Source organism: Halichoerus grypus, chromosome 13 (assembly GCF_964656455.1).
Source record: "Halichoerus grypus chromosome 13, mHalGry1.hap1.1, whole genome shotgun sequence".
In the NCBI taxonomy this organism is placed as follows: Eukaryota; Metazoa; Chordata; class Mammalia; order Carnivora; family Phocidae; genus Halichoerus; species Halichoerus grypus.
Genome location: NC_135724.1, coordinates 54,910,180 through 54,936,470, shown reverse-complemented (window position 1 = coordinate 54,936,470; position 26,291 = coordinate 54,910,180). Strand labels below are relative to the sequence as shown.

General features: G+C 41.7%; 1 protein-coding gene across 2 annotated transcripts in view; it reads left to right on the top strand.

The window, feature by feature from the left end:
- L3MBTL4 (L3MBTL histone methyl-lysine binding protein 4) overlaps positions 1–26,291 on the top strand; it is a 485,331-nt gene that overhangs the window by 288,431 nt on the left and 170,609 nt on the right. For both annotated transcript variants that reach the window (XM_078060581.1, XM_078060580.1), the window contains exon 14: positions 17,484–17,586. In XM_078060581.1, coding sequence (XP_077916707.1) covers positions 17,484–17,586 — 103 coding nt within the window. The remainder of the gene's footprint in view (positions 1–17,483; positions 17,587–26,291) is intronic.

Genomic DNA, 26,291 nt, shown 5'->3' with positions numbered 1-26,291 from the left:
CATGGGCCCCGATGCAGGGCTTGATCTCACAACCCTGAGATCATGACCTAAGCCAAAATTCTGATGTGTGGGTTTTTTTCCCCACACCAAGCAATTTTCCAACTCTGGCTGGGTGTCCTACAATTCAACTCAATTCTGACAGTGTTTACCTAGAGATAGCGTAAGGTTCCACAGAGTCAGGGCTCAGTTCTACAGGACTGCACCCCCAACTTCAGATGCCAGTCATTCAGTCCAGGTTGTCACCTGTGCTTCTGGCCATAGGTCATAGGTTCCAATGACCCACTCCTTGGGTTCAGTTAATTTGCTAGAGCCTCTCACAGAAATCAGAAAAACATTTTACTTACTAGATTGTGTGTTTATTATAAAAGGATATAATTCAGGAATGGAAGCCAGAAATGCAAGAGATGCAAAGGGCAAGGGGCACAGAGCTTCCATGTTCTCTTCCTGACTAGACACCGTCCCTGTATCTCCATGTGTTTCCCAGTCTGATGGCTTTCTGAACTTTGTCTTTTTGGGTTTTTATGGAGGCTTTGTTACATAGGCATGGTTGATTAAATCATTGGCCATTGATGATTGAACTCAATCTTCAACCCCTCTCCCCTCTCCAGAAGTGGAGCCAGGGGAGTGGGACCCAAAAGTTCCAACCCTTTAATCACTGGTTGGCTCCACTGGCAACCAGCCTCCAGCCTTCTGTGCTTTCCAAAACTCACATCATTAGCATAACAAAAGGCACCTTTATTGCTCTCATCACAGGCAATTCCAAGGGTTTTAGGAGCTCTGGGCCAAGACATGGGGGAAGACTAAGTATATGTTTCTTATTATAAATCACAATACCACAATCGTAAATATACCACCAGTGAAATAAAAGTGTTCTTACTGAGTCATTCACTAGCTTTGTGGTTGTCAAACCAAATGGTTATAAACCGGTTCTCACCTGAGCCTCTCTATTAAGCACAATTTGCCATTCCTCTATCCCTGATTTAGCAATGGTACTTTCTTCATCTCTCTTTCAACCTCTTTTTAGTCTACACTTACTGCTTCTTGCCTCGGTAGGTTCTGCATTCCTCGTGCCTAGTGCTTATCTGCTGGCATTTGGGCAGCAGACGAAGTCCTTTGCAGTCAAGGGTCATCTCTCTCAAACTGCATGATGTCCCCAGGGAGATGAATTATCTCCATCCCCACCATCCTACAGTATTTCATCCTGTCTTCTGTTGGGTTAGTAACATGTTTCTTGCCCTCGCAAGCCCAGAACCTTCCAGTGGCTTCTCATCTCACACAGAGTGCATTCTGTTCCAGAGTGCTTACTCCCTCCAACGTGGAGGCCCTCCAAAGTCTGGCCCTGGTGGCCCCCAGCAGGGACTTCCACCCTTGTCTTTGCTGCTCTGGCCTTTGCTGTCTCTTTGGTACACCAGCCTTATCGCCAGTCTGGCCTCTGCTGTCCCCTGGACCGCCACATGCTCCTGGGCTTGCTCGACTGTCCCCTCCTAGAGATGGCTTCTTTACCCAGGCTGTCCACAGACAACAGCCCTGCCATTCTCTGGCTCCTCAGATGCCTCTGTGCTTCTTGAGGGCAGATCTCACAGGCCAACATGGTACAACATGTGGATGTGTTTCTGTCTTCACCCCTCCTCCGTTACTAGAGTACCTCTCCCATGGTGGCAGGGACATCATGCTGCTGTTAGACCTCCGTGGCACAGGCTGTACCAGCTCCACAGAATAATGCAGACTTGGAGCTCAAGAGATAGTCACTGAATGAACGAATGAGTGAATGGATGGCTTCCCTTTTAGACCACAAGATCCCCTAAGCAAGGTCTTTGTATTATTTACCTTTGCTCCTTGGAATGTTCACAGCTCTTGCGGGTGGTACATGCATGTCGGAAATACTTGTAGGGGCACCTGGGTGGCTCAGTTGGTTAAACGCCTGCCTTCCACTCAGGTCATGATCTCAGGGTCCAGGGATCGAGTCCCGCATTGGGCTCCCTGCTCAGTGGCGAGTCTGCTTCTCCCTCTCCTTCTGTGATCTCTCTCACTCTCACTTTCTCACGAATAACTATAAATTTAAAAATCTTAAAAAAAAAAAAAAGAAAATACTTGTAGAAGAGTCCAGAATGTAATGAGCCAGTCAGCTAACAGAGCAGGTTTTCCACACAGGCCGTGGCCCTGTCTCCTCCCCCGCCCCTTGGACTACATGCTCCTTCATGCCCTGTGCTGGGATGACTCAGCCTGTGTCCTCCATGTGGGCTGGGCCCTCGGGGAATATTTGTCCCATTTGCTTGTTGTTTGCCTCACTTCGTACATTGTATAAACATAATCCTTCTGTACCTACTTCACCCTCCCTGCCCCTTCAGCTCTTGTTCTAAACACTCTTTTAGAAATCAGAGTTAGACGGAATAAAGAATTTGATTTCATGGAGATGCTTTGTTAATGTTTTAAGGTAGGAATAAAAATAATAACATAAAAATATGACAAGCCCCAATGCCTCTAATTAGGTAGCTACAGTTGGAGACGAAAAAGAACCTTTTTTTTTTTTTTTTAACAAGTGAGGTGTGGATGTGCCACTTGGTAACTAATAGACTTTTCTCACCAGAGTACATGTGAAGTATTTTTTCTGCAATGACAAAAAATCAACACACAATGACAAGTGCTGGTGGGGATGTGGAGTGATGGGGCAGACCACTCAGCCCTCCGGGGTGGGGACATGCAGTGCAGGTGCCCATCCCATCGGACAAAGCTGGCCTCACCATTTGTGCCAGGAATACGGTCCATCACAAACTCGAGGGGAACAGAGCTGCTCTCAGCGTGGATATAAAAACAAGTACCTGCAGAACAGGAGTTGATTCATATTCTCAAGAAGTCTAAGCAAACCTCAAAAAAGTGCTTTATCCTTGGGGGCCACCAGAGCTGTGGCTATAGAACATAAACCTGACAGAATCCTCCCAGCTCATCATGCCCCAGCCTGCCATGCACAGGTGTAGATGCAGTGGTTTGCAGGGCCTATTAGGGACAGAGGTGCGTGTCTGGCCATGGTCAGAATGTGCTTCTGGCTTGCTCGAACCCTACAGAGTGTCCCTTTATGATCGTATAAGTCTCCCCTCCCCATCACCCACACTTAGACAGGAAGGTGGTTAGCCCAGCGGCTGGATAGGCCTATTGAAGGGCTGAGTCTGGGTGTCCGGAAGGGGACAGCATCCTCTGTTTGCAGCATTAGCAGTGTTGCATGAAGCATGGTGGTCTTCGAAGAGGGTGGCAAAAAGTAAAAATAGATTACACTGCAGCACAGCCGTGTACCCACAATAACTGCACGTCATTCGTGATGATCAGCAGCTCACAGGGTGTGCAGCTGTTTCTAGGGAAAATGCTGAGCCTTACTTTTCCATTAGGAGGAATCCCTGTCGGGCCTAGGAGGAATCTGAGGAATCTGCCAGGTTGATGCCTCAAGACACTCCCCAAGTCGTGTGGTCCCAGCGGTTTGCTTCAGTCCCCAAATCTCTATGTGACTTTGTATCTTGATGCCAGGCTCTTGTTGCCCTACCAGTGCTCTCAAAGACCCTGTGCCTCCTTACTGAGGCATAGAAGAACGTCTGGGTCCCACACAGGGTGTGTCAAAGCAGAAATATGGCCCTTAGCTCATTAACTTGGCTACCAGCCACTGCTGTGTCATTACCTTCTGCCATATGGGATCTTATCCTAGAGATGTGGAGCCACCCCCTTCGTATACCAAAGGAAGCAAATAGCCGGTTCTTGCTCTAGCCTCACATTGGGTCTTCCCATTCATAAGTAAATGCCCACTCCAGCGCTAGCTTGAAGACGGGGGCAGGGGGTGAATAGGAGTGGGGGCGAGAACAGAGGAGGAAAAGCAAGAAGAAAGAATGTGAGTACACACACCTATGACCTCCTAGTCTTCCTTTCACTTCTCATCCACTCCACTCACTCCTTTCTTTCAATTTCTTGAACACAAAGTCTTTCCACCCCAGGGCCTTTGCATATGCTGTTGTTTCTGTCCAGAATGGTCTATCTGCTCTTCTAATAGATGACATTTTTTTTTTTTTATTTGAGAGAGAGAGCATGAGAGGGGGGAGGGTCAGAGAGAGAAGCAGACTCCCTGCTGAGCAGGGAGCCCGACGTGGGACTCGATCCCGGGACTCCAGGATCATGACCTGAGCTGAAGGCAGTCGCTTAACCAACTAAGCCACCCAGGCGCCCTAGATGACATTTTTATACCCTTTAGAATTCATCTCAGATGGTCCCTTAGGAGAAAGGCCTTCCCTGGCCACATTATCCAAAGATTGACCACCACTGTTTTCCATTTCATCACTTCCTCTTCTCCATAGTGCATACCATAATATGTAGTTATTTTAATAGTCTGTTTCCTTGCTTTTTGTCGGTACTATAAGCTTCACGAGTGGAGGGATGAAGAATGTGTGTCTTTCAGCATTTCTCCAGTGTCTGGATTCCAATAAATATTTATCTGTTTATTTCTCTAAGAGTTGGTTCATCACTTATGCCAAAGCATGCATCTCTAGAGGCCACCTTGGGTTCTCACCTGCAACCTTTATGGAGTGAATTCTTGAGTAGTAGCTGTGGAATTAGTTCAGGCGGGCCTAGTAGCAGAGATACAGGCCAAAATACTCCCACTACCAACAAAGAGAATTTTCATGAATAGGAAGTAGACAGGCAGAAAAAGAAGATTTCCTAGCTGGCTTCCATGACTAAATCGTTTTGTCATTGTTCTTTCTTTAGCTTCTGTTTGATTTATATTTGGAAGTAATTATGATGCTTGATTACAAAGTAAATTAAACATAGCATTATTATGAGGTTAAATTGTATATTAATAGAATAGTATTACAAACTACAATAATAATAGCTATAACCTTTATTATAATTTATATTAAAGACCTTGTAAACAATGCTAATTTATTTAACTGTTAAGCATAAACAAGCATAATAGAACATAACTTGATAAAGGAGATAGCTCATTTTCCTTTTGGTTCATTACACAGCAGATGTATAAATATAACAGAATGACTTGTAAATATACCAAATGGCCTGATATGTTGTTTATCCTATTAAGTGAGATAAAATTCTGAAATTTGCAGTGGGAACTGAATGATTAATAAAGCCCCCTTTGATGACATTTGGGACCCTGTGGAACTAGACAAGTTTTATTCTGTTGGAGGTGGAAAATCACTTAGATTATAGAATAAGACTTAATACAGTTATAGTCCAGATCTGGAATGATGAGTATGATGATAGATAGATGTCCTTCTGAGAAAAAAAGGAAGATTAACTTAGCCAGGTAACAGCACATTTTCAATTTCAGTCTGTTTTAAGGAGAATTTTATAAGGAGAGTTTAGTTCTTCCAAAATCCAGCGAGCAAGTAATCAGCAGTTTTAAGAGTCCCTAAGTACTCATTGACTTAATAGACAATTACAGCATATTGTGTTTAAAAAAAAGTTAGCTATTTTAGAAGTCCCTAATTACAGATTTACATGATAGACTTATCAAGGAAAAATAATACATTTCAAAATGTGCTTACAGTCTTAATAATATTACCTGTTTTAAGTGTTCCTTGTTGAAGTGCTTATCCTGTGTGCTCTACCTTCTGGAGGTGTGAGGGCAGAATTCATGTACTGTGTTCTTAAACTTGATGTTTGGGTGCCTAATGTTAGCACAGAATAGTTTTGCAGATTATTTTCTCATCATGGCTAGATGACTTCATTTGCTATTGTTCACAGCTATTGAAATGAAATGTGACAGGGTGGTCTTAGTGGTCCCATTACAGACATTGGTAGATTATCTCTCATCAAAGCACCACTCTGTTCAAAGTTACGGATACTACAAATACACACTAACTTCTAAAAGTCCTGGAATAGCTCACTGGTTTGACAGTAAAGCACCCTATCCCAGTGTGTGGGTCCTCTCCCAGTGTTAGGGTCCTATCCCAGTGTGTGGGTCCTATCCAAGCATGTGGGTCCTATCCCAGTGTTTGGGTCCTATCCCAGTGTGTGGGTCCTATCTGGCCATAGATTTGTGGATGTCAGCACACAGGTGTCCAGGGGAGACCCTGGATTGGGCAGCAGACCTTTCAGGATTTCTCGGAAAGGTTTTAACCCTATCCAGGAGACTGTAATGTCTTCCAAGGAATGGGACGAGATGCAATTGTTGCACCCCTGCCTCTACATTGCCCTACAGGTCTGGAGAATGGAAACCTTGAGTGATCAACAGGCTGGCTGAGAATATTGCCTGAGGAAGGGTTTACCATCTTAGAGGGTAATGTCAGTGTTGTCACTGAATAAAGACTTTTTTTTGGCGTCTCAACTGTACCGAGCACTGTGCCAGGGTTGGAAGGTCCCGTGGGACGTGGTTTTGCACTGGTGACCACGGTGGGTGGTGCGGCTGGGAAGGGGAGATGGACCATGAACAGGCACCTGGGGTGGGGGAGTGGGGGCAGGTCCAACAGGAGGCGTCGCAGGGTGGTTCTGCTGCTGCAGGCAACAGTTTCAGTGTGAAGACATTGGAATTCCTCCTCCAAAGATGCTAGTCACACCAAGGTCATCTTTCGAAATTGGGGGTCAGAGTGGGGATGGGGAGCCATGTGTGAGGGCAACTCCGGGTGTTGGTTTACAGACAAGCTTAGTGGGAGTAGCATCTTGGAAATGTCTTGTTCCCTTTCTTTCATGGCCTTAGAAAGACTGGCAAATACCTGTCCATTTTATTTTCTAAGTAAATCTATCCTTAAATGACCCATTGGAATGAAAATAGAATCACCTATTTTTTAATATAAAATAAGTATTATATATTTGCATTATGAAGGAAGCTGTATAGAGATTATGGTTTGTTTTTTCATTTCACTCTGTATTCTAAATAACCAAGAATCATGAATTTGAAAAGGTACACAAACCTAAAATTCAGTGAATAATGCGAGAGCCTTTGGCTTATATTTTATTTTGTATGTATGCTTTGATACTCATTTTAAACCAGAGAGTAAAAATTAGAATCTTTTTTCTTGGCAAAGCAATAAATTTTAACTTCAGCACATACGAATATCATAATTATAAGAGATGTCAAAGCCCCTCCACAGGTCTTTGGGCTAACAACTCTCTGCGCTGGTGCATCCAGCCGTGGCGACCATGGATCTTTCCTTGCATGACCTGCTCTTGGAAGGACTGACTGCCAACACAACGTCAGAGCTACTCTGACCAGCCAGTAGCCTCTTCCTATTATATATGACATGACCATATGTGTTCTGTTGCACCTTACCTGCCCTAGAACGTTCTTTAGAATGCTCCTAATTTTACTTGCATCATTCCTTCACAAAAATTTTCTATGCGTAATGTTGTTTCTATAATCACCAAATAGTTGAAAGCCGACGAGAAGGCTGAGGACACAGCTGCTGAGAGCGTACCACTGTGATTTTGTTACAGACCCTCTCCTTCAAGACATTATTCCCTTCAAATAATCCTACACTCTTTATTGCTGCTTTGCTTGACTCTTTTTCTGAACATTAAAAGCCTTTATGTCCTAAGGAATGGCAGAGCAGAGCGAAAGAAGTGACTGTGGAAGTTTATATTCTTTAATGTGTAGTTTGTGTTTTTTACATTGACGAGAACATCCTCCCATCATTTGCTTTGAAGTCATCACTCTCTTCTTCATATCAATGGACCTGTTTTGTAACAGCGGTCATTAGGAGCCAACTCTTTTTATGTAATACCTGCTCACGAATTGCATACAGTGCCAGGCAGTCAGGGAAAACTCAGCAACACGGTGGAGTCTCCCATCTGATTCTAGGGTTAGCGTCTACATTCCACAAGTAAAGGCAGAAAGTGTATGTAGTCACAGTTACTGAAAAGTGCGTCTCACTCAGCCCAGCACAGTGAGTTATTCCTCCCTCACTGAACTAGACAGTTGGCATGTATTGAGCAGAAGGCGAAGTGATTGGCCTGAGTTCAGGGTCATGCTGTCTGAAGACCACATGGCATTTTAAAATACCTGGGTCATTGTCAGCTCAGGAAACTGCTCCCATTGTGAAGAGCGTGTGAAGATCAGGAGGAGTGGTGGTCTCTGATTCGCCTTGCATGCTCCTGCCATATCCATTGCTGAGTAGCATGGTGGGATCACCCAGACTTCATTCTGTTCATTCCAGATATTTGACTAACATGTGCATGGTTACCCTTGCTATTGCTTAAAACTAGGAGTAGTTGATTAAGAAAGTCTGTATCTATAAACCCATAAAAGTTTTGAGTACAGCAGTTGCATATCGAGCAGTATAGCAGAGTGAAAAGAGCACAGATCTGCAAGTTAAGAAGCTTGAATTCTTGTCCTGACCGCCATAATATGATTTATGATCTGGCACAAATATTTTGACCTCCCAAACTATTATTTCCTTATTTGCAAAAATTAGAGTGGTCTAGGTCAGTGGTTCCCAACCCAATAGGCAATACCTAAATAAGATTCACAAGCTTACCCCTGGAATTCAGAATTTTGGGGGACCTGAAACTTTATATGTCCAAATATCTCTGAGTCCTTTCCAGCTTCTCCTGATCCTGCTGTGTCCGTGGTCTCTGGACTTGCGCAGCCTGCTATATTATTGTCCTGCTGCTTTCGACTGGACTCAAAGGGCAGGTACCACGGACCTTACACAGCCATAAGCAGGTTATTTCATGGTCAGACCATATGATGGGAGCTGTCTCCCCTTCTCTGAATGGAGTGTCTTTGTATCTATGATGGAAGTGGACGTTGTTATTTGCTGTTTTGATCGGGCAGCACATAGTGGGTGTGGTCTCTTGCATCTTTTGCGAGGAGCTCCCTCTGGGAGTGTTACTGCCTAACACGTCACAGGCAGTAAGTGCTCATCTTCTCCCTCGAGCCTATAATCCAAACTAACTCAAAGCTCCCAGTGAATAAACTAGTACACAAGTCTTGCAGGGAAGATGAGCTCCTTCCATTTCATCCAGGCATGTATTATAGACATAAGGGTGGAGGGTTTCCTTCCTATTAAAACATGGCAATTCTGCGAAGACTATTCACAAGTTATTCAATGTAGGGATGTCATTAATTGTAGAGTTAGGTTTAGAGTAGAAGCCACAATTAATTATATACATATAAACAAGCTTCCCAAACAACTCTCAACATGTTTTATTAAGAATAGCCAAAGTGCTAATTTTAGGAGGGATTAGGAATGCCTAGTTCTTTTTTTTTTTTTTAAGATTTTATTTATTTATTTGAGAGAGAGCAAGAGAATGAGTGAGAGAACACAAGCAGGGGGAGCGGCAGGCAGAGGGAGAAGCAGACCCCAGCTAAGCAGGGAGCCCAACGTGGGACTCGATCTCAGGATCCCGGGATCATGACCCGAGCCGAAGGCAGCTGCTTAACCGACTGAGCCACCCAGGTGCCCCAGGAATGCCTAGTTCTACTTTAGATGTAATTTGCAGGTTATTGGAAAGATGTCACTACCCCTCTTTGGAATCGTGTTATAGAGTGTTTACTTCTTCTAAATAATTTCTTCTTTTGGTAAAAGGGAAAAAAAGCAGTTAAAGGATTGGAGAAGCTCCAAAACATTGATACGGTTTTAGGCCAGTTTCGTATCTCCCTTCACATGAATAATAAAAGTCCTAGGAGTAAGGAAGGTATAGTTACCACCTTTTTGGATTCTATTTAGTGTCATGTTGCATGAGGCAAAATAGAGGGAGGAAGGAGGGGAAGAGAGGGGACAGAGAAAGCTCGAGGTGGGGGAGGGGAGAGAATTAGAAATAGAAGTATAGAGAGTGAGGAGAGAAGAGGGGGATTGCAGCATTTTCACTTTGATTAGATGGGAGTAACTCATTTACATAAACCAAATACCAAATTGGTCTTTTTTTTTTTTTTTAAAGCTGATTTCATATAAAAGACAAACTAGGGGAGATTCAGCACAAAAGAAAGTAGTTTTAGTTTTTATAGTAACTTTTTTAAAAGATTTTTATTTATTTGAGAGAGAGCACAAGCTGGGGGGTGCTGGGGGGGGCAGAGGGAGAGGGAGAAGCAGAATCTCTCTGAATAGGGAGTCTGACACAGAGCTTGATCCGAGGACCCAGGGATCATGACTTGAGCCGAAGGCAGACCCTTAAGTGACTGAGTCACCCAGATGCCCCAGTTTTTATAATAGCTTTGAGAGAATTTGTGTAAAAGTTAAGATCTAACAAATGCATCTACTTTTATGTCTTTCTTAAAAGTAATGAAAACAATGATACAGGACAGTCTAGTAAAGTAGTTTTGTCTGACTTGCTGTTAGACGCCATATTGCCCTCTATCCCTCCCACACCCCCCAGTATGGTTATCAGTTAGAGGCAAGTTTAATTCAATTTAGTTCAGTTACATGTAAACCAGGTATTTCATGTGTGCCAATAATGCCTCAGGTTTTTTCTACTCTTAAAATTTTGTGCTTCTGTGTTATCTATGTGGACCTCTCCTACTTTTTCCCTTCCATAAATCAAGAGTGTTGTTTTTCTGAATTTTTGAAAGGTTAAAAACTGGGTTACAAAACAGGTTGGCATTTTATGAAGGCCTCTGGTATTTGGTAATAAGAGAAGAGCCTAGTTTTGTGTAAATAGTTGGATACAAATTGATGCCCCAATCCTGTACCCATACTTAAGCATGAGATCCAATTTTTCTGGGATCCTCTTGTTATTAACCAGATACCCACCATATTATTCTGTCTCTTATTTAAAGCTCCACATGTGATAAGTGCATTTTATATTTGCTAAGAAAATCTTTGCCCACTGTTTGCTGTCTCCTTTTAAATACTGAGCAGAGCCTAGTCGAACATGTTTCACTTTTTACCATAACTGCTCAGTGGGAAGCTCTGTGGGATCTGTGGAAGGGGCTTTCAGAAAGCTGTCCATTGTTGCTGAACTCTTTTCTCACAACGGGGTGGTCGTGGTGCTCATTTCTGTGATGGAATAAGTATCATTATTGTAGCTACTGGTCCCCAGGGCTCTGGCACATTTCTAGATGGGGTCCTGCATCAGGTGGATGGTTAGTTTGCCTTCCTTTACAGATATTACCACGGCTATATTTTAAAGGTTTTTCTAGATCATCAGGTTAGACAAAACAGTCACATTTGTAGGAACCTTTTCTTACTCTTTTGTTGCATTTCCATTTCACAAAATTATTACTCTATTTTACTTACATATCATGAAATCTGACAGCCTGAAACTTGGGACAAGCAACCATGGTGTTTGATTACATTATTTTCTTCTTCTGTTTGAGAAACTCATTATTACAGCACAACGGGTATTTATTGTCCCTAATTTCATTAGGAGATGAAGAATAAGTATGATTAATCTATAATTTCAGTTTGAAAGGTATGCTTATTACTTGCATTCTCTAGTATTCAAAGGTAATTATTTCATTAAATCTTCTTAACAACTATAATGTAAATTTTCTGGGGGCGGGGTAGGAGAAAAAAACAACAACAACAGGATACTGCCCTAAAAGTTTCCCATCTAAAATAAAGATCATGAAATCTTAATTGTATGAAATGAGAATGTGTGCATATTTGAATAGTTTCCTTTATTTATTTCTTTTTAGTTCCAGATTTAGTTTTGCTGCTTCTCTTGCTCCATTCTTAATCTCAGCTGATGATCTTGGGGCCCATTTTGCTGAGAAAACTAGTGCTCTGGGTGGAAAACTTGACCATCTTAGCGCCCAGGTCTGCCTCTTTTTTCTCTTCCACTCTCCCTTAACTTGAGTCAGGCTCGTTGGCATCCAGTCACCAGAAATGGTCCTGGTCCAGTCCTATCAGCTCCGCACTGCACACCCACAGCTGGGGAACAGGTCCGCTTCCTCAGCATGTGGTCACAGCCCCTGACTTGCTTCCTGGCGTGCTGTCTGCATGTCCTTCTCCGGAGGACGCGTGTCTCTGCCCAGCTGCACCTTCTCCGTCCCTGCCTCACGCTCTTTTAGCCTCTCCCTGCTCTGTTTCCCAGAGCCCAGTCCTCAGGCCACTTCTCTCCTTGGCTGACACTAACTCACCGTGGAATCTTACCTAGTCCATGGCCTTGAGCACCAGGGGTAGACGCCATGGTTGCAGGGTACCTCTAGCCCCAGCCACAAGGCACAGCCTGCCCCAGGCCCTTGCCCTGTGTGCTCCTTAAAGAACAGGCTCAGTGAGTGTGTTCTTACTCATTCATCAGCCCTCTCTATTCTCCAGTGCCCCCACCTAATCCAGAATGTCACTTTGGCCCATGGGATCTCATCTCTTGCCCCCTTGCCTTTGTCTGCTCAGCTCCAGCCACACGTGTGGGCCTTCCTGCTATTGTCCCGGGAAGTGTGCTTTCACTCCATGTAGGATCCTGCTCACATGTCAGGACTTCTTCCCTGATTACCGGCCTTAAGAGCATCCCCACTTCTGCCCATCATTTCCTATGTCTTCCTAGCACCATCACTATCTGACATTCCATTTTGTTTCTCATTTGAGTGTTTATTCTATCTTTGGCACCAGAACATAAGCTCCGGGCGGACAGGTCTTTGTGTTTGGTCTGCTGCCATATCCTTGGCCCCTGAAATCCTGTCTGGCACATAGCGGGCACTCAGTACCTCTTTAAATGAGTAAATAACTCTCAGTGGCTATTCAAAAAAACTATTATTTAAAGAATAGTATTAAGAAAATAAGAAGAGTTAAAGTATCTTAACTTGTCTGTTATCAGTATCAGATTTAAATCTGTTCCACTTTTCTGTGTATCCTCCAGCGGATATTACCACCTGATGCTAAAGTCATTTCTCTGTAGAACACTTATTAAATGAATCAGGTTGAACTGAAAACTTTTTCGGCAGTGGGTAATTAGCTAGGAGAACTGCTGCTTGATCCTCGTGGCCTGACGCAGGCCCACAGCAATGTGGGGCTCACATATGTATGTAACGGAACGGAGCATCTGCATTTGCTTCAGTGTCATTGTCATTCTGCTCCCGGTCACCTCTAGACCCAATAAAATAACAGTCAGAGAGGGGGAGGGCGGTGAACTCAGCCTCTAACCCACACTGAGTGGGCCAATAAGCCTTTTCACTCACATCACTGGTGGTCGCCAGTTTGGGCCATTTTGAAATAAAGGCCAGTTCCCTTTCTCATTTTCTAGAGATGGGTACAAGCTCTTTAGTGTATTGATTTTTCCCTTGATATCTTACATCTTCTTTACGTGACAAATAGGTCTAATGCTCACATGCCATTCTAGTTTTTGTCTTAGAACAATTACTTGATTTCACAAAAGGAAAAACAAACTAAAATTGCTGTTTTCTTGTATGGCCTTTTCAGCTGCAAGTAACACAAAAATCTGTTGACAATGGTTTAATCAAAGGGAGGGTTATTTGTCCTGTGTGACAGACACTGATGTGGTAGGTCCACCCTGGCATGTCCTGCGTCCAGGCCCATTTTCCTTTATCCCCTGCCTTCTTCAACACTTCTGCTTTTGTCTTTGTGCTTGTCACCCCCTGAGCCCTTAGGTCTGTGTCCCACGAAGGTCAAAGAGGCAGTTCATGGACAAAGCAGCAAGAGTTTTCTCCAAACCTTTCCCCTTCTACTGGGAAAAAAAGTATTTGTTGGCATCCTTATGTTGCCTTTCTCTTAGGTCTTATTGTCCCAGATGGTGTCAAATGACCACATCTGGATGTGAGAGGCTGGCAAAGCCAACATTTTTAGCTAGGCACATTGCTGCCCTGAACCAAGTTAGGGTTCACTCAGCAGGAAAGAGGGAATGGATGTTGGGTGGGCAGCTACGGTGTCCGCCCGGGCTGCTGATGGCAGCCGTGTGATTCCATGTGAATGAGGGTTATTGTATCACGTGAGTGTGAAGCATTGTTCCTTACTCAGATAATTTCCAGTCTACAAGGATATTTTCCATTTCATTTTGCCTTTGCAGGAAGAACTCTGCCATTAGATTGACTCCTGCCTGAGTACAATTTTCATAGAAGACTTGGAATAAATTAGGAGCTATTCATGCCACTTGATAGTAGCTCATAGTATTCAGAAATAGAAAACCAGAGATTGATTTTAGACAAGCTAAGCTCTGAAATAAGAATAAAATGGGGATTAGCTCTCAGCATTGTGGTCAGGATATACCAAATAATGCTTACAGGTGTTACGTGTTGCCTTTATGATTTTTGATTCATTTATAAAACTTATTTATTTGGTGTTTATTAGGCGCCGGCGGCTGCTGTAGTGGGTTCTGGGGCTCCGGTGGCAGGCACATTAGGTAAGGTCCATATCCTCACTGCAGTGAAGGGAGACAGGAGATCAGCAGATGAACTAGGAAATTAATTTCAGTTAAAGTGGCAAAAAGAAGGCAAGGAAGAGTAAAATGTTCTGAAACAAAATGATTTCAAGTTGAGAACGTTTTTTTCCTGAGACCTAATTCTCTAAATATCCAAGCTAAGAGGAATATAGTCTTGGTGAAAGTGCAGTTATTTTCTGGGGAAAAAACATTAATTTTTATCATAGGTTCCCTTATCCTAGAGGCAATAATATGAAGGATTGTAGAATTCACAGGTTTCTTTTCCCCAACAGATGGCTGTCTAATTCACCGTTGAGTCAACCCATTAAACTTCATCATACAAAATGTACCAAGGAAAATTGTTAGATTCCATGCTCTGTTATTGCATGTTCTTCTTGACTTCTTCTTTGTTATGACCCTTGCTTGTGGTTCTTAATGTAGTAATTCTTCTCACCATAGTTGAGGTCATACCCCTCTTTACGTATCTAACAAGGAGAGAAATATGACCCCCAACGGGGCTCTGGAGATAAGTATGCATTGATAAATATTTAAAAGATCACTTCAAGCCTTAATTTAATCAAGTGCATTGAAATAGTCCTGAAGAACATACTAAGGAGCCTTCACTGACAGTTCACTGGAATGTTTTCCACACAGAGCGAACCTGGGCTGACGGGGAGCATTTGTTTGGTGCTTTGTTTACAGGTTTAATATGTCAGGCCTTCGTGGCAGTGGTCTTGGCAGCGCATTGTGAGGTGCAGTTTGGAGAAAACTCCATATTCTGTGCTTCTTTACTATAAATCTTCTTATTTACTGACCGACACCAACATACTTCTTAAGTAGAGACTTGTTTACAGTTTTTTAACATAGATTCCTTGGATTTGTTTAAAAGTTGTTTCTTTTTTAAGGCTGCTTCCAAAAGCTACCTTTGGATGGGGCAACTCGTTTCTCTCTGTTTATCCCTCAAGGGGTTTTGCAAAATTATGAGAGCATAATAAGTATCTAAGACAGACTTTCTTGTTGCTCGGTAAACAATGAAAATCTATCTGAGGTCTAAATATTTGTTGCAATAGCCTGTAATATTTGTTGTATGTAGGCTTTTGGCTTGTATATAGCCTGTGAGCATCTATAGCTTATGGGTTGTAAATAAAGCTGTAGAAATGGATGACCCAGGAACATGCCTTGAGGTTCTCTGACATCTTCAGGTTAACTAGAGGAGGGGAATCCGGCAAAGGATATTACAAGAGAATGCCCATATGCAGCAAGGAAACTGGCAGGGGGTGATGTCCCCAAAGCTTGTGGACAATAACAAGTCGAGAAGGGATAGTGATTAATAGCACCAAGGCCGAGAGTGTGATGCATACTCAGCGGCCGCACGTCGGGCTTAATGCATAGACGGCACCAGTGATCTGAGAAGATGGACATGGTTTGAGAAGCGAGATGTGAGGAAACAGAAGTAACTTCTTAAAGACGTTTGGCTGAGAAGGGGAGCACAGTGAATGGCTGCTGAAGGGTAATGTGGGTCCCAAAGGTTAAGCTTTTGTTTTCTGTTTTGTTTTGTCTTTGTTTCTTTTTGTAATGGGGAAACTGGAGTTTGTTGAAATACTGGTACAAAAGATTCAATAGTCCAGGAGTGACTAGAATATCTGAGAGCCTAAAGACCCTGTAGAGAAGACCCAAAGAGAATGGGTGAGAGCCCGCACTCTGGAGGGGAGTGAGTGCTCCCTCACTGGGATGGAAAGGGAGGAGGGGATGCTGTCCCCCAAAGACAGGCTCCAGTTCTCCCAGTGAAGTGTAGGCAGGCACAGTTGTGAGAGCCAGAGGGTGGAGGCTAGTGGAGGCCTGGGAGAGTGGGGAGGGGCTCAGTTGACACTGAAGATGGTAGTTTTGGTAACAATGAATCTGCACTATTGTGTAATTTTTTCCAGAAGAACTTAGTCCTGCAAAACACAGACCAGCAGGGTGGTGCCACTGACCCATGGCTGGCTCTTCATTTTCTTTCCACAGCCACCTGTCATAGAAGGTCAGCGAGGCAAGGGGCCTTAAGTTATTGGCAACAGAGGGGAACTACTGGTTGGCAGAATCGAAGACAAGGGAAGGGAGTTATGATGGGAGGAGAAGGAGGATGGGAAAGAAGAGAATTTGTGGCCTGGAAACTCCCACGATATTGAAACATCATCAGCAGCTGGGCTACCTCAGCAAGCAATCTGGAAGGATGCGATTTTGTAGTCAGCTGGCTTGTTTGCTTAGTGCTTTTGGAAGCAGTGTCATTTTGGGTGATGACAAGATCTAAAGGATTTTCTCTGGAGGGAGAGCAGACTGAGGAAAATCACAGAACAGAGAAAGATGGTTTAACTCCTGAAAACCTTTAGAGATAAATTGCCCTTGGGCTTGACAGAATTTGTCTCTGGCCTGGAGTGGTTATATATAGTACATATTAGTGTCAATATTAGTACTAGTATTAAGTACATATAGCATTAATAATAGTATTAATACAGCATAAGTGTTACGGTACATAGTATTAGTATAGTGTAGTATGGGTCAGGCAGTTCTTTTTTCAGCTAGCTTTGAAAACTACTTGAGTAAGCATGGTAGGGCTATGTTCACCATCTTTGGCATGCCTCATTTATTAGCTGAATTTCTTCTTTTTTAAGATTTGATTTATTTATTTGAGAGAGAGAGAGAGCCCAGTGGTGGGGAGGGGCAGAGTGAGAGGGAGAAGCAGGCTCTCCGCTAAGCAGGAGGTCCGACTCGGGGCTCCATCCCAGGACCCTGGGATCATGACCTGAGCCAAAGGCAGACCTTTAGCTGACTGAGCCACCCAGGCGCTCCTATTAACTGAATTTCTGTCCCACATTTGGGGGAGCCTTGCTGCAGTTGAGTGGGAGTTTCAAGGGGAACCACAAACCAGACCTCACCCTTTCACATTCTTAGCTCATGGTTATATTGCCTGTGCCAGTATTATTCTCCGAAAGAAATGAGTGAATATTCTCATATTTTTAAAACGTTTCAATGCCTATATATTTTGCTCTGCCTCAGATATCAGTTGTGTTAATTTTATCTATTACAGCACTGATATTTTCTGCTAAATCATGTTCTAAAACATCACAAGTATCCAGTAAGTGTTTTGGTGATGGTTTGTTTTTAATTTGCAAAGTCTTAATGAGTATCATTTACATATTGTAGTCTTTCTAGTTCTTCTTTACTGAGGGTGTTTTCAAGGTATGTTCTTTTACTTCCTGAAGGAGCAAATGATGTGAAAATCCTTCCAGGTCAAGCTGTTTGTCCTACTCCAGGGTGCCGAGGAATAGGCCATATCCGTGGTCCACGGTATTCAGGACATCACAGGTAAAATTTTTTCTTGTTTAAATTATTTTAGGGACAAATGGGAACAGTGTGCAGATTAGCAGCTATAGTAGCATCATAAATGACTCTTTGGAGCCAAATGCCTTCCTGTCATACTCCCTCCTCTGTGTTCCTAAGGCCCCTCCTTGACATTTCCTGCTGCCTGCCCACCTCTGCCCTTCCTGAAGCCTTCTTGGACCCTTGAGGCCTTGCCCAGACCTGCATCACTTCCCAGAGTCTCTGCTATCTGACGCTTTCCTTAACAAGTGCCCATTACATGGGACACGCTCACCACTCTGTGTCCCACCCCAGGCCTGAATTTTCTCCACACAAGTGCTAAGTCCTGCTGTCTTCTAGAGAAATTCCAGAACCTCTTGCCTTTTCCCCCCTGTTGCTTTCACTTTGCCCTTATTTCTTTTTCTCTATGTCTCAGTCATTTGGAGATGAGATAATTCTGTGGTAGAATAGAAAGTAATAAGTGTGAAGTTATATTGAAGCATATACCCATGTTTTCAATATTTCAGAATAGTATAGTGCTTTAAGAAAAAGTAAGTACAAATAAATCTGTATAAGTCCCTACTGCTTTTTCTGTTCCCATCAATTGGTAAAGTAACGTATAGATGAATTATTCATATTGGTGCTCTAGTTACAGAATATGTAAACTAAAAAAAATTATTCAAATACACAAATACATAAAACAAATATCATAGATAAGTATAAAGAGAAAAGAATAAGTTATGTAAAGTGTGAAGCAAGAAAATATTTGTTTGAACAAAAGAGATCCAAATGGAAGTCCTTGCTTTACCAGGTGGTTGCAATCCTGGAAGTCCGTGCTGAAAACAGTTCTAAATTAACCAAAGCAAATGTTACTGTAAGAAATAATGGTAAACACTCCCAAATAGCATAAATGAATATGTTATATGTGTAAATATAACATTAACACTTAAAAGAAAAGGATATCATATAGAATCCATAAAAAAGAAATAAAGATGTGCAGACATCTTGGGTACTTGGGCAAGGACTCATGGACTAGGAGAGTGGGGCCAGACTCGCTGGAGACATTGTGGTATTGTGTGGGGGAAGAAGGAAAAGAGAGTAAAGGACATAAAGTGGGAGGAAAGGCAGGTGATCACACCATTTGGGAGGGGGCTCTATATTAAGTGAGGACCCTGTTGGAACAGATAGAGCCACTTTTCAGACATCCCCAGGAGTATATGGCTATGAAGAATCTTCCTCAGGCTTTTCTTGTGTGTTTCTTTTTGTTCTAAATATAGAGCTGCAAACCCCAATATGATTAGTCACTAGTCATATATGTCTGTTTAAATTAAAATTAATCAAAATTAAACAAAATTAAATCTTCAGTTCCTCAGTCACACGTAGCCATGTGTGCCCAGTGGCCACCATACTGGATGGCACAGAAAGTTCTGTAAGATAGCCCTGAGAGTGTTTACCCTGTTCTGCCTTCTCACAGTAGATTTTTGAGCGGCAGGTATTTCTAGATGAAAAGTGAGCTCTTCCATCAAGACTTGGGTCATTACCCTGAAAGTTAGCAAGACCCTAACATTGTGGTTGGTCTGGAGTTCACCCCCATGAGGCACTGGGGCTGAAGTAACAAATATCACCCTGGACAGCTCCTTAAGGTTGCCAGCTAGCTCAGTCAGGGTCTCTTCCACTTCATTACAGCAGGCTTGCCTCCCACACTGTTCCTACGCGTGGCTCACTTGCCTCTCCCTGCTTGGATTCGGAAAACATTGTGAACAGAGTCACAATGGGTGTGCCCCACTTTGTTCCAGCAGCTTCCCGGAACTTTTCTCATTCAATATGGCACAGACAGATCCAATTGTTGTTCTTATTTGTAGTATCTAATTAGAGACTGTCGACATGATTTCCTCCATCCACCAAGTAGCTTTTAAAGGTGAGCCTCAGAACTTCTGAATGTGGAAGTAGAGTTTAAAGAAAGGCATTCTGTGAAGCTTACGAGAAAAATGAAATACTGCACATTTGTGATAGTGAGACATTTTTAGAGAACATTCTTAGAGAACTAGAAGGCACAAGGCATTCTTGCTCCAGACATCACAATTCATAGGGCTGCTTGGGGCAACGCCTTCATGACTAGGTCTTGGCTCTCCTCCCGCCTTAGACCTTGTTGTGATAGAGCAGAGCTCCTGTAAATAAAAGTCTTCAAAAACTTAATGATTCCATTATCTCAGGAAAAAAAAAACAAACAATGACTACCCATGATGAGCTTCTCTCTAGAATGGAAAAGACAAAAAAATTAGACAACTGGGTGGTTCTTGAACTGCACTTAGAACTTATAAGGCATTAAACTATCAGACAAATAAATTCTGACTTACCTATGAAAAGAGCTTTTATTATATTTAATACTATTTTGTATTTATGGAATGAGAACAAGCTCTTGGTGGGGTTAGTGTTGATTGTAAAGCAGTTATGGAGGGTGGAGATCATGGGCAATATAAGGTTAGCTCCAGTAGGCACGGGGCATCTCTCTCTCTTGCTTTAATCATTTTCAGTGACCAGTCTTGTCTTTATCAAGTTTAGCTTTGAGATGCTAGAGTTACTCATTGACTGACTCTATCCATTTTTAGTTAATACACTGATTTTTTTTTTAAACCATGAATTCTTGTTTTCGCTTCTCTATAGGTTATCACATTCTGAATATCATTTACTAAGTTAGTCAATGTACTAATGTAACTTTGAGTATAACTTAAGAATTTGCTTAAATTCTCTTGGAACTAATCGGGCAAGAACTGTTATGATAAATCATTCATATTCTCTGGGGTTTGTTTTCATGTATTTCAATTACTGTAGTCTTAATTTTACATAGTTCTATAAGATGAAAAATATCATTCTTCAGTATGTGTCTTTGGTGGTATCTGTTGAGAATATTACACACACACACACACACACACACACCCACCCACCCCCCCCCAACTACAGCTACTAGGAATTTGCCCTAACACACCCAAAGTTGTCATTGTACATTTTCCTTCTTATTTGTCAGTGAGATGGTAAGCAGGAGATTAGAATTTTAAAATGCTGCATTCTCCCAGAGTCCTAGATGGGTTGTTACAATCATCTCTATCTTGAGTTTCCTGAAGCATGTGAGTTAGACTTGCATATTCTAAAATGAAAGTATTTTTTTTCTCTTGTCATAAATATGTACCTTTACCAAGGAGTCATCATTCTACAAAATGCTTTTTGCAGTTTCTAGTCCAGAGGAGTTTTAGGCAAATATTTTTACATTTAAAAAAAGAAGAAAATAATAAAACTAGAACCCCCTCCAGCTTCACGAAGGCCTGTATAAAACAGCTCAGTTGACCTCTGCTTCCAAAGCCTTGGGGAACGCTTGGAAGTATAGGAAGTGATTTTCGCTGCTCTTCTGTAAAATACTCCTAGGCAGCAAAGTGCTTGCAAGGAGTGAGTCTTGTTTTTACCATTTTATGTCAGAATTTCTGATTCTGATCTTAAAGACTTGGTGTTTTGAAAGGAAGTAAACAATGTTCTTAAAATAAGTTGTCAGTGTCTTGTTTCATACAGCTGACAAGGAGAGCTGTGACATCAGGACATAGCTGACGACATCTGAAAATAATAGATCACTTTGAGAGATCAGGTGGACCTCTTGGTACCCTTTTTAGATGGATTTCAGACAGGTTTACTTTAGTTTTCATTAAAATAGTCAAGGGGTTAACAGTAATATTCAAAGCTGTTGGGACTTCATGTAAAATCTGCATAAACCATTATTTGAGAAAAATTGCATCAGTTCTTAGCTGTATGAAAATAGGACTTTTGGCACACAATTATCACACAATTTACATGTTATTTGAATGAATTTACATAGTGAATAAAATGAAGTAGGTGTGTTTGTTAACATAGAAATATTTAAAGATGGCAATATTGGGACTACAAGATATAAACAATTTAAGCCAGGGTCCTGTATTAGACAGGAATTTGTTTTTTTCTAACTGAGTAGAACATAGACTTGGAAAGACTTGATCCACATCTGTGTCATAAAACATACAAAGGTGGGACGGCTGTGTGGCTCAGTCGGTTAAGAGTCTGCCTTCGGCTCAGGTCATGATCCCAGGGTCCTGGGATCAAGTCCCGCAGCGGGCTCCCTGCTCAGTGGGGAGCCTGCTTCTCTCTCTGCCCCTCACTCCTCTGCTCGTGCTCTCTCTCAAATAAGTAAATAAAATCTTTAAAAAGTATACAAAGGTAATTTATTTAGGAGCTAATAATTACATTCTTTACACAAAGAGCCAGGTATTGTTACAAGGTAGGGACCTCTTGCCCCAGTGTTCCCGGGTGGGATACAGGACACACATTGCTGGTGTCACACCATCAAGAATACAAATTAAAACAAAGAAACAAGAAAACACACAAAGAGAAAAGGGACATCTGCTGCTCAGAAGTAAGGATGTCCAATATAAGACATTTTGGGTGCAGTTCATGGAAACTTATGGCACAACTCAGCCTCTATTCATGATTTTTTAATCGATTTGCCAGTGTGGTGTGTGTGTGTATATGTGGTGTGTGCATATGTATGTATGGTGTGTGTGGGTGCAGTAGGTACGTGTGTGGGGTATGTTGGGATTGTGTGTGTGGGCAGGTGTGCTGCGGTGTGTATGTGTGGTGTGTGTGTGGTGCGTATGTGGTGTGCAGTTGGGGCTGGTGGAGCTCCTCCAGCTCTTGACCTCGTAGACCTATCTCCTGGCATTTTTGTCTTCAAGGAGAGCATTGCTGTGCTGTCTTCCTGCCTCTTGGGTGCGTTTTGAGGGAGCACTCCCTGGTTGCGCTGTGGCAGTACGGCCTCTGCGCACAAACCCCTGCGTCCCCTCTGATCCCTCCCGGCCCTGCCAGCCAGGCTTGGACTCCTTTGGCAGAGCCACTCCCCTCCAAAGCCTCTCTCAGCTGCAGTCCATTCATCAGTGCCCCACACGTGGTGACCTTCCCCAGCCCCTCGCCCTTGCCCTCCGTCCGGGGTGAAACGGTTTCTCCTTCACCTGCCTCCTGGGATTCCTTTTGCCTTCTTTCTGCCACGTGCTTGATTTCCTGGCTTTCAAGTCTTGTCCCTGGTTTATTTTCTCCTAGCTTTTTGGGGTAGGATTTGTGGGAGGTAGTTTTTTGTTTTTTTTTTAATATCAAAAATATCTTTTATCTCTCCTCAACCATAGCCGTTGACTTGTGGATAGAATTCTAGTTGGAAACCTTTTTCTTCAGAGTATTGAAGGCATTGCTCCATTTTCCCTCTGCATACCAGAAGTCAGCTGGCATTCAAATTTCACTTTGGGAAAGGATTGGTCTTCCTCTTCCTCCACCCCACCCTCTGCAGGAATCTCAGGCCCTGGACATTTTCAGGACCTTCTCTTTATCACTGGTATTCTGAAAGGAGTTTTCATTCCTAGGTTCAATCTGCAAACTCATGTCTTTTGTTTCTGAGAAATGGTCCTATGGTGTTTCTTGGGTAATAACCCTCTTTTCTGTGTGCTCCGATGTTCTCCCCCAGCTTTGACTTCCCTGTCTTTTGTTCTTTTCTATGGACTATTTCCTCAACCTTGACTTACAGTCCTTTCATTGAAATTTTTAATTGTACTGTGATTTTTTTTCAGTTTCTCAGAACTCATCCTTATTCTCCGATTAGTTTTTTTTTTTTTATTCCATCCTGTTCTTATTTTTTGGATTGTGTGTCTTTTTTTTTTTACTCTCTGACAGCATTTGAGGCTGTTGTTTTCCTGCTCCCTGCATCCCTTTTTTTCCAGATACTTGTGTTTTGACTTGGTTTGGGTGAGGTTGGTCGGCTTCTTTCTGTTACATGAAGGACATTTCCGTAAGCCCAGCAGTCCTTCTCCGTGTTCACTCTTGAGAGCAAAGCACCAGAAGGCTGGTACGCAGCTTTGCGTGCATGCGTGGGCCCGTCTGCTGGTGAGTTTCGTGGACTGGTCAGGCAGGCACCCAGCCAAGGCCTAGGAGCCTGTCATCAGCAGTGAGCCTCCTCTTCTGAGTAAGTTCCTTCTAGCAGATATGATGCTTGCAAACGTTTCCTGGGTGCTTCTATGCTATCATCTCCCTGCGGATCTTGGCTCTCTCCTTATCTGATGTGGGAAAGACGTTACGGTCCGAAGCCGATGGCCAGGAAGGAATTCTTGAGACGTCTTTGGTGCAAAAAGGTGGTTTTATTGAAGCATGGGGACAAGACCCATGGGTAGAAAGAGCTACACTGGGGTCATGAGGAGTGACCCATTATCTACTTTCAGGTTGGGAGGGGGTTAGGGACAGCGTGTCTCTAAGGACTTTTGGAAGCAAAGTTTCCAGGACCTTGGGAGCGCTAGCTATTGTTGGGAAAAGGTCATTTAGTACTGTCTAATAAAACCTGAGTCATGAGACCCTTCAGATATATATCAGTGGGTCCTATGCTTGGGGAAGGATTGCCAATGTGTATCTTGGGGAGTAGAGATAATGGAAGTTTCTAAAGGAATTTTTATATGTTAAAGTAGACATAGAGGTTCCTGGGGCTTGGGCTAAGATTGTCTTTTGCCCTTAGCAAAGTATTAGTATGGAGGCAGCAGAGTTCCTAGAGGAATGTCACTCTGCCTGTTTTCAAGGACTTATCAATGGGCTGTAGATAGTAGGGAAATTTAATAATTTTTCTTCGGCCTTTGTTTCCCACATCATTTTCCATTTTCCAGCTTTGAAAATGTGTTGACTTATCTGCCGTCATATTTTCTCTTGTGCTTTGTGTTTATGCATTTATACCCTCTCATTCATTTATTTGATTTTTTTTTTAGTAATGAGAGGAAGGATTTATTACCAAGAAGAAAGGAAAATTCAATTTTCCAGTCTGCCATATTTTTTCTAACTTATTTTTAAAACTTGGTTTACCCCCCCCAAATAATCATTTAGCTAATAGTATATAATTTTATTTCTCTTTATTTTTGTTTTATCATAATAGCACTTTCTTCTTCATATCCATAGAAAATAAAAGATTATGTAAAATGACTTTTTATTGGCTCTGTAATATTTATGAAGTTATAATGGCTGATTGGAATACTGTGTTTGAAAGGATTCTCAAAGGCATGGTTTTAATTTTATATGCACAGTACTTCTTAATTTATTGTCACCTGCAGTTAAAACTTTATCATGCTAAGAGAGTACCTTTATGACATGTGTTCACGTTCATCTGATTCCTTTGTCACTTGGCCTGTCATTTTCTTTGACTTTATGTAACCACATAGTGAAATCAAACTGGGTGGAAATTTAAAAATAAACTTGCAGATGTATTTTTACTTGAATAATAAAAAGAAAAAGAGGATCTGACTTTGGATAACACTCTTAATTCTCAAAATGACATGATTAATTACCCAATTTAGTAAAAGCATTGATAAAGTAATGAAAGATCAGCCTTGGGTCTTTAAATCACTTCTATCCATTACTTAGAATTCTTGAAGGTTAATCTATATGTCTGATTTTACTCACTGGGAAATAATTGTGTAAGAATTCTGTTTTTTCCCTTTCTTTAGGGAAGAAGATTTCATATGGAATGCTTAATTTTATAGCAACTGAGGCATTGATTTCCAAAGATACAGTGTTCTTTGACATAGTCTAAGAATTTTATTAAGTACAAAATTTCAAATTATATGAATTGCCAAGTTTGTAGGAACTGTATCCTTATTATGATGAAGGTAGATGTGACTTTAGTTTATTTCTACCTGAGACCAGTTTATGGCAATTAATGGTAGGCCAAAATGATGATATCTGGTAATTTTAAATCACCTTAAAAACCAAAATCAAAGTAAATTATAGACAAAGTCCATTCTTTTAAGAATTAGAAAGTTTACCATCTATGTTACTTTTGAATTAATACCATTTTATTAAAGAACTAGTCCATGGTCAATAGTAAAATTTTGGGTAATATACAGAAGTATTCAAGAATAAATAAAAAACATTCATATTTCAACTACAAACTTATATGCCTTAAATCTGTTTCATTTTTCAGGCTTTTTCATATATGTGTATTATTTCCATGAGTAAAATCAGACAGGATATACAACTTCTTCCATTTGTCTTTCAATAAAAGATCAAATAGTTTATCCTTTTGTTAAAAATTTCTCAGATACATTAATCAGATGTTATTTGGTGCAAAAGTTTTATAACCATTGTGTCTTTGTTTATAATGGATTCTATATTAGTTAGAAATGACTCTTCATCCTTATTTTCCCCTGATCTCTGCATTGTCTCTTATTAATAGTGCCAAGCGAGATTTTTTTTTAATTTTGAGAAAATCTTTGTCCATTCTATTATTTTTAGCCTTTCATGTCATTTTCTTTAGGTATTCTTTTTGTGCAAAGCATATAACTGTCTTAAAAGTAAAATCCCATCTAAGAGTCTTTTCTTGTTGATAACAAAATTTGACCTATTTGCAGTTATTGTTATAATTATTATATATATTGTACATATTCCAACTTTTATGTCACAAGTTTTTGCCTTTGTTTGCTTGCTTGTTTGTTTTTTAGTGATGGTTTTGGGGCAAGGGAAGGGACCTTCCTTCATTCTTTTCTTCCTTTTCCAGAGTATTTTGTTTGTTGATAAGTTCTAGTTTAAAAGAAAGGTTTTTAGTTTTTCTAATGGTTATTCTGAACTTTTCCAATGCATTCCTAAAACTGTGTTTATGTAACCATCAAAGTCATAAAACA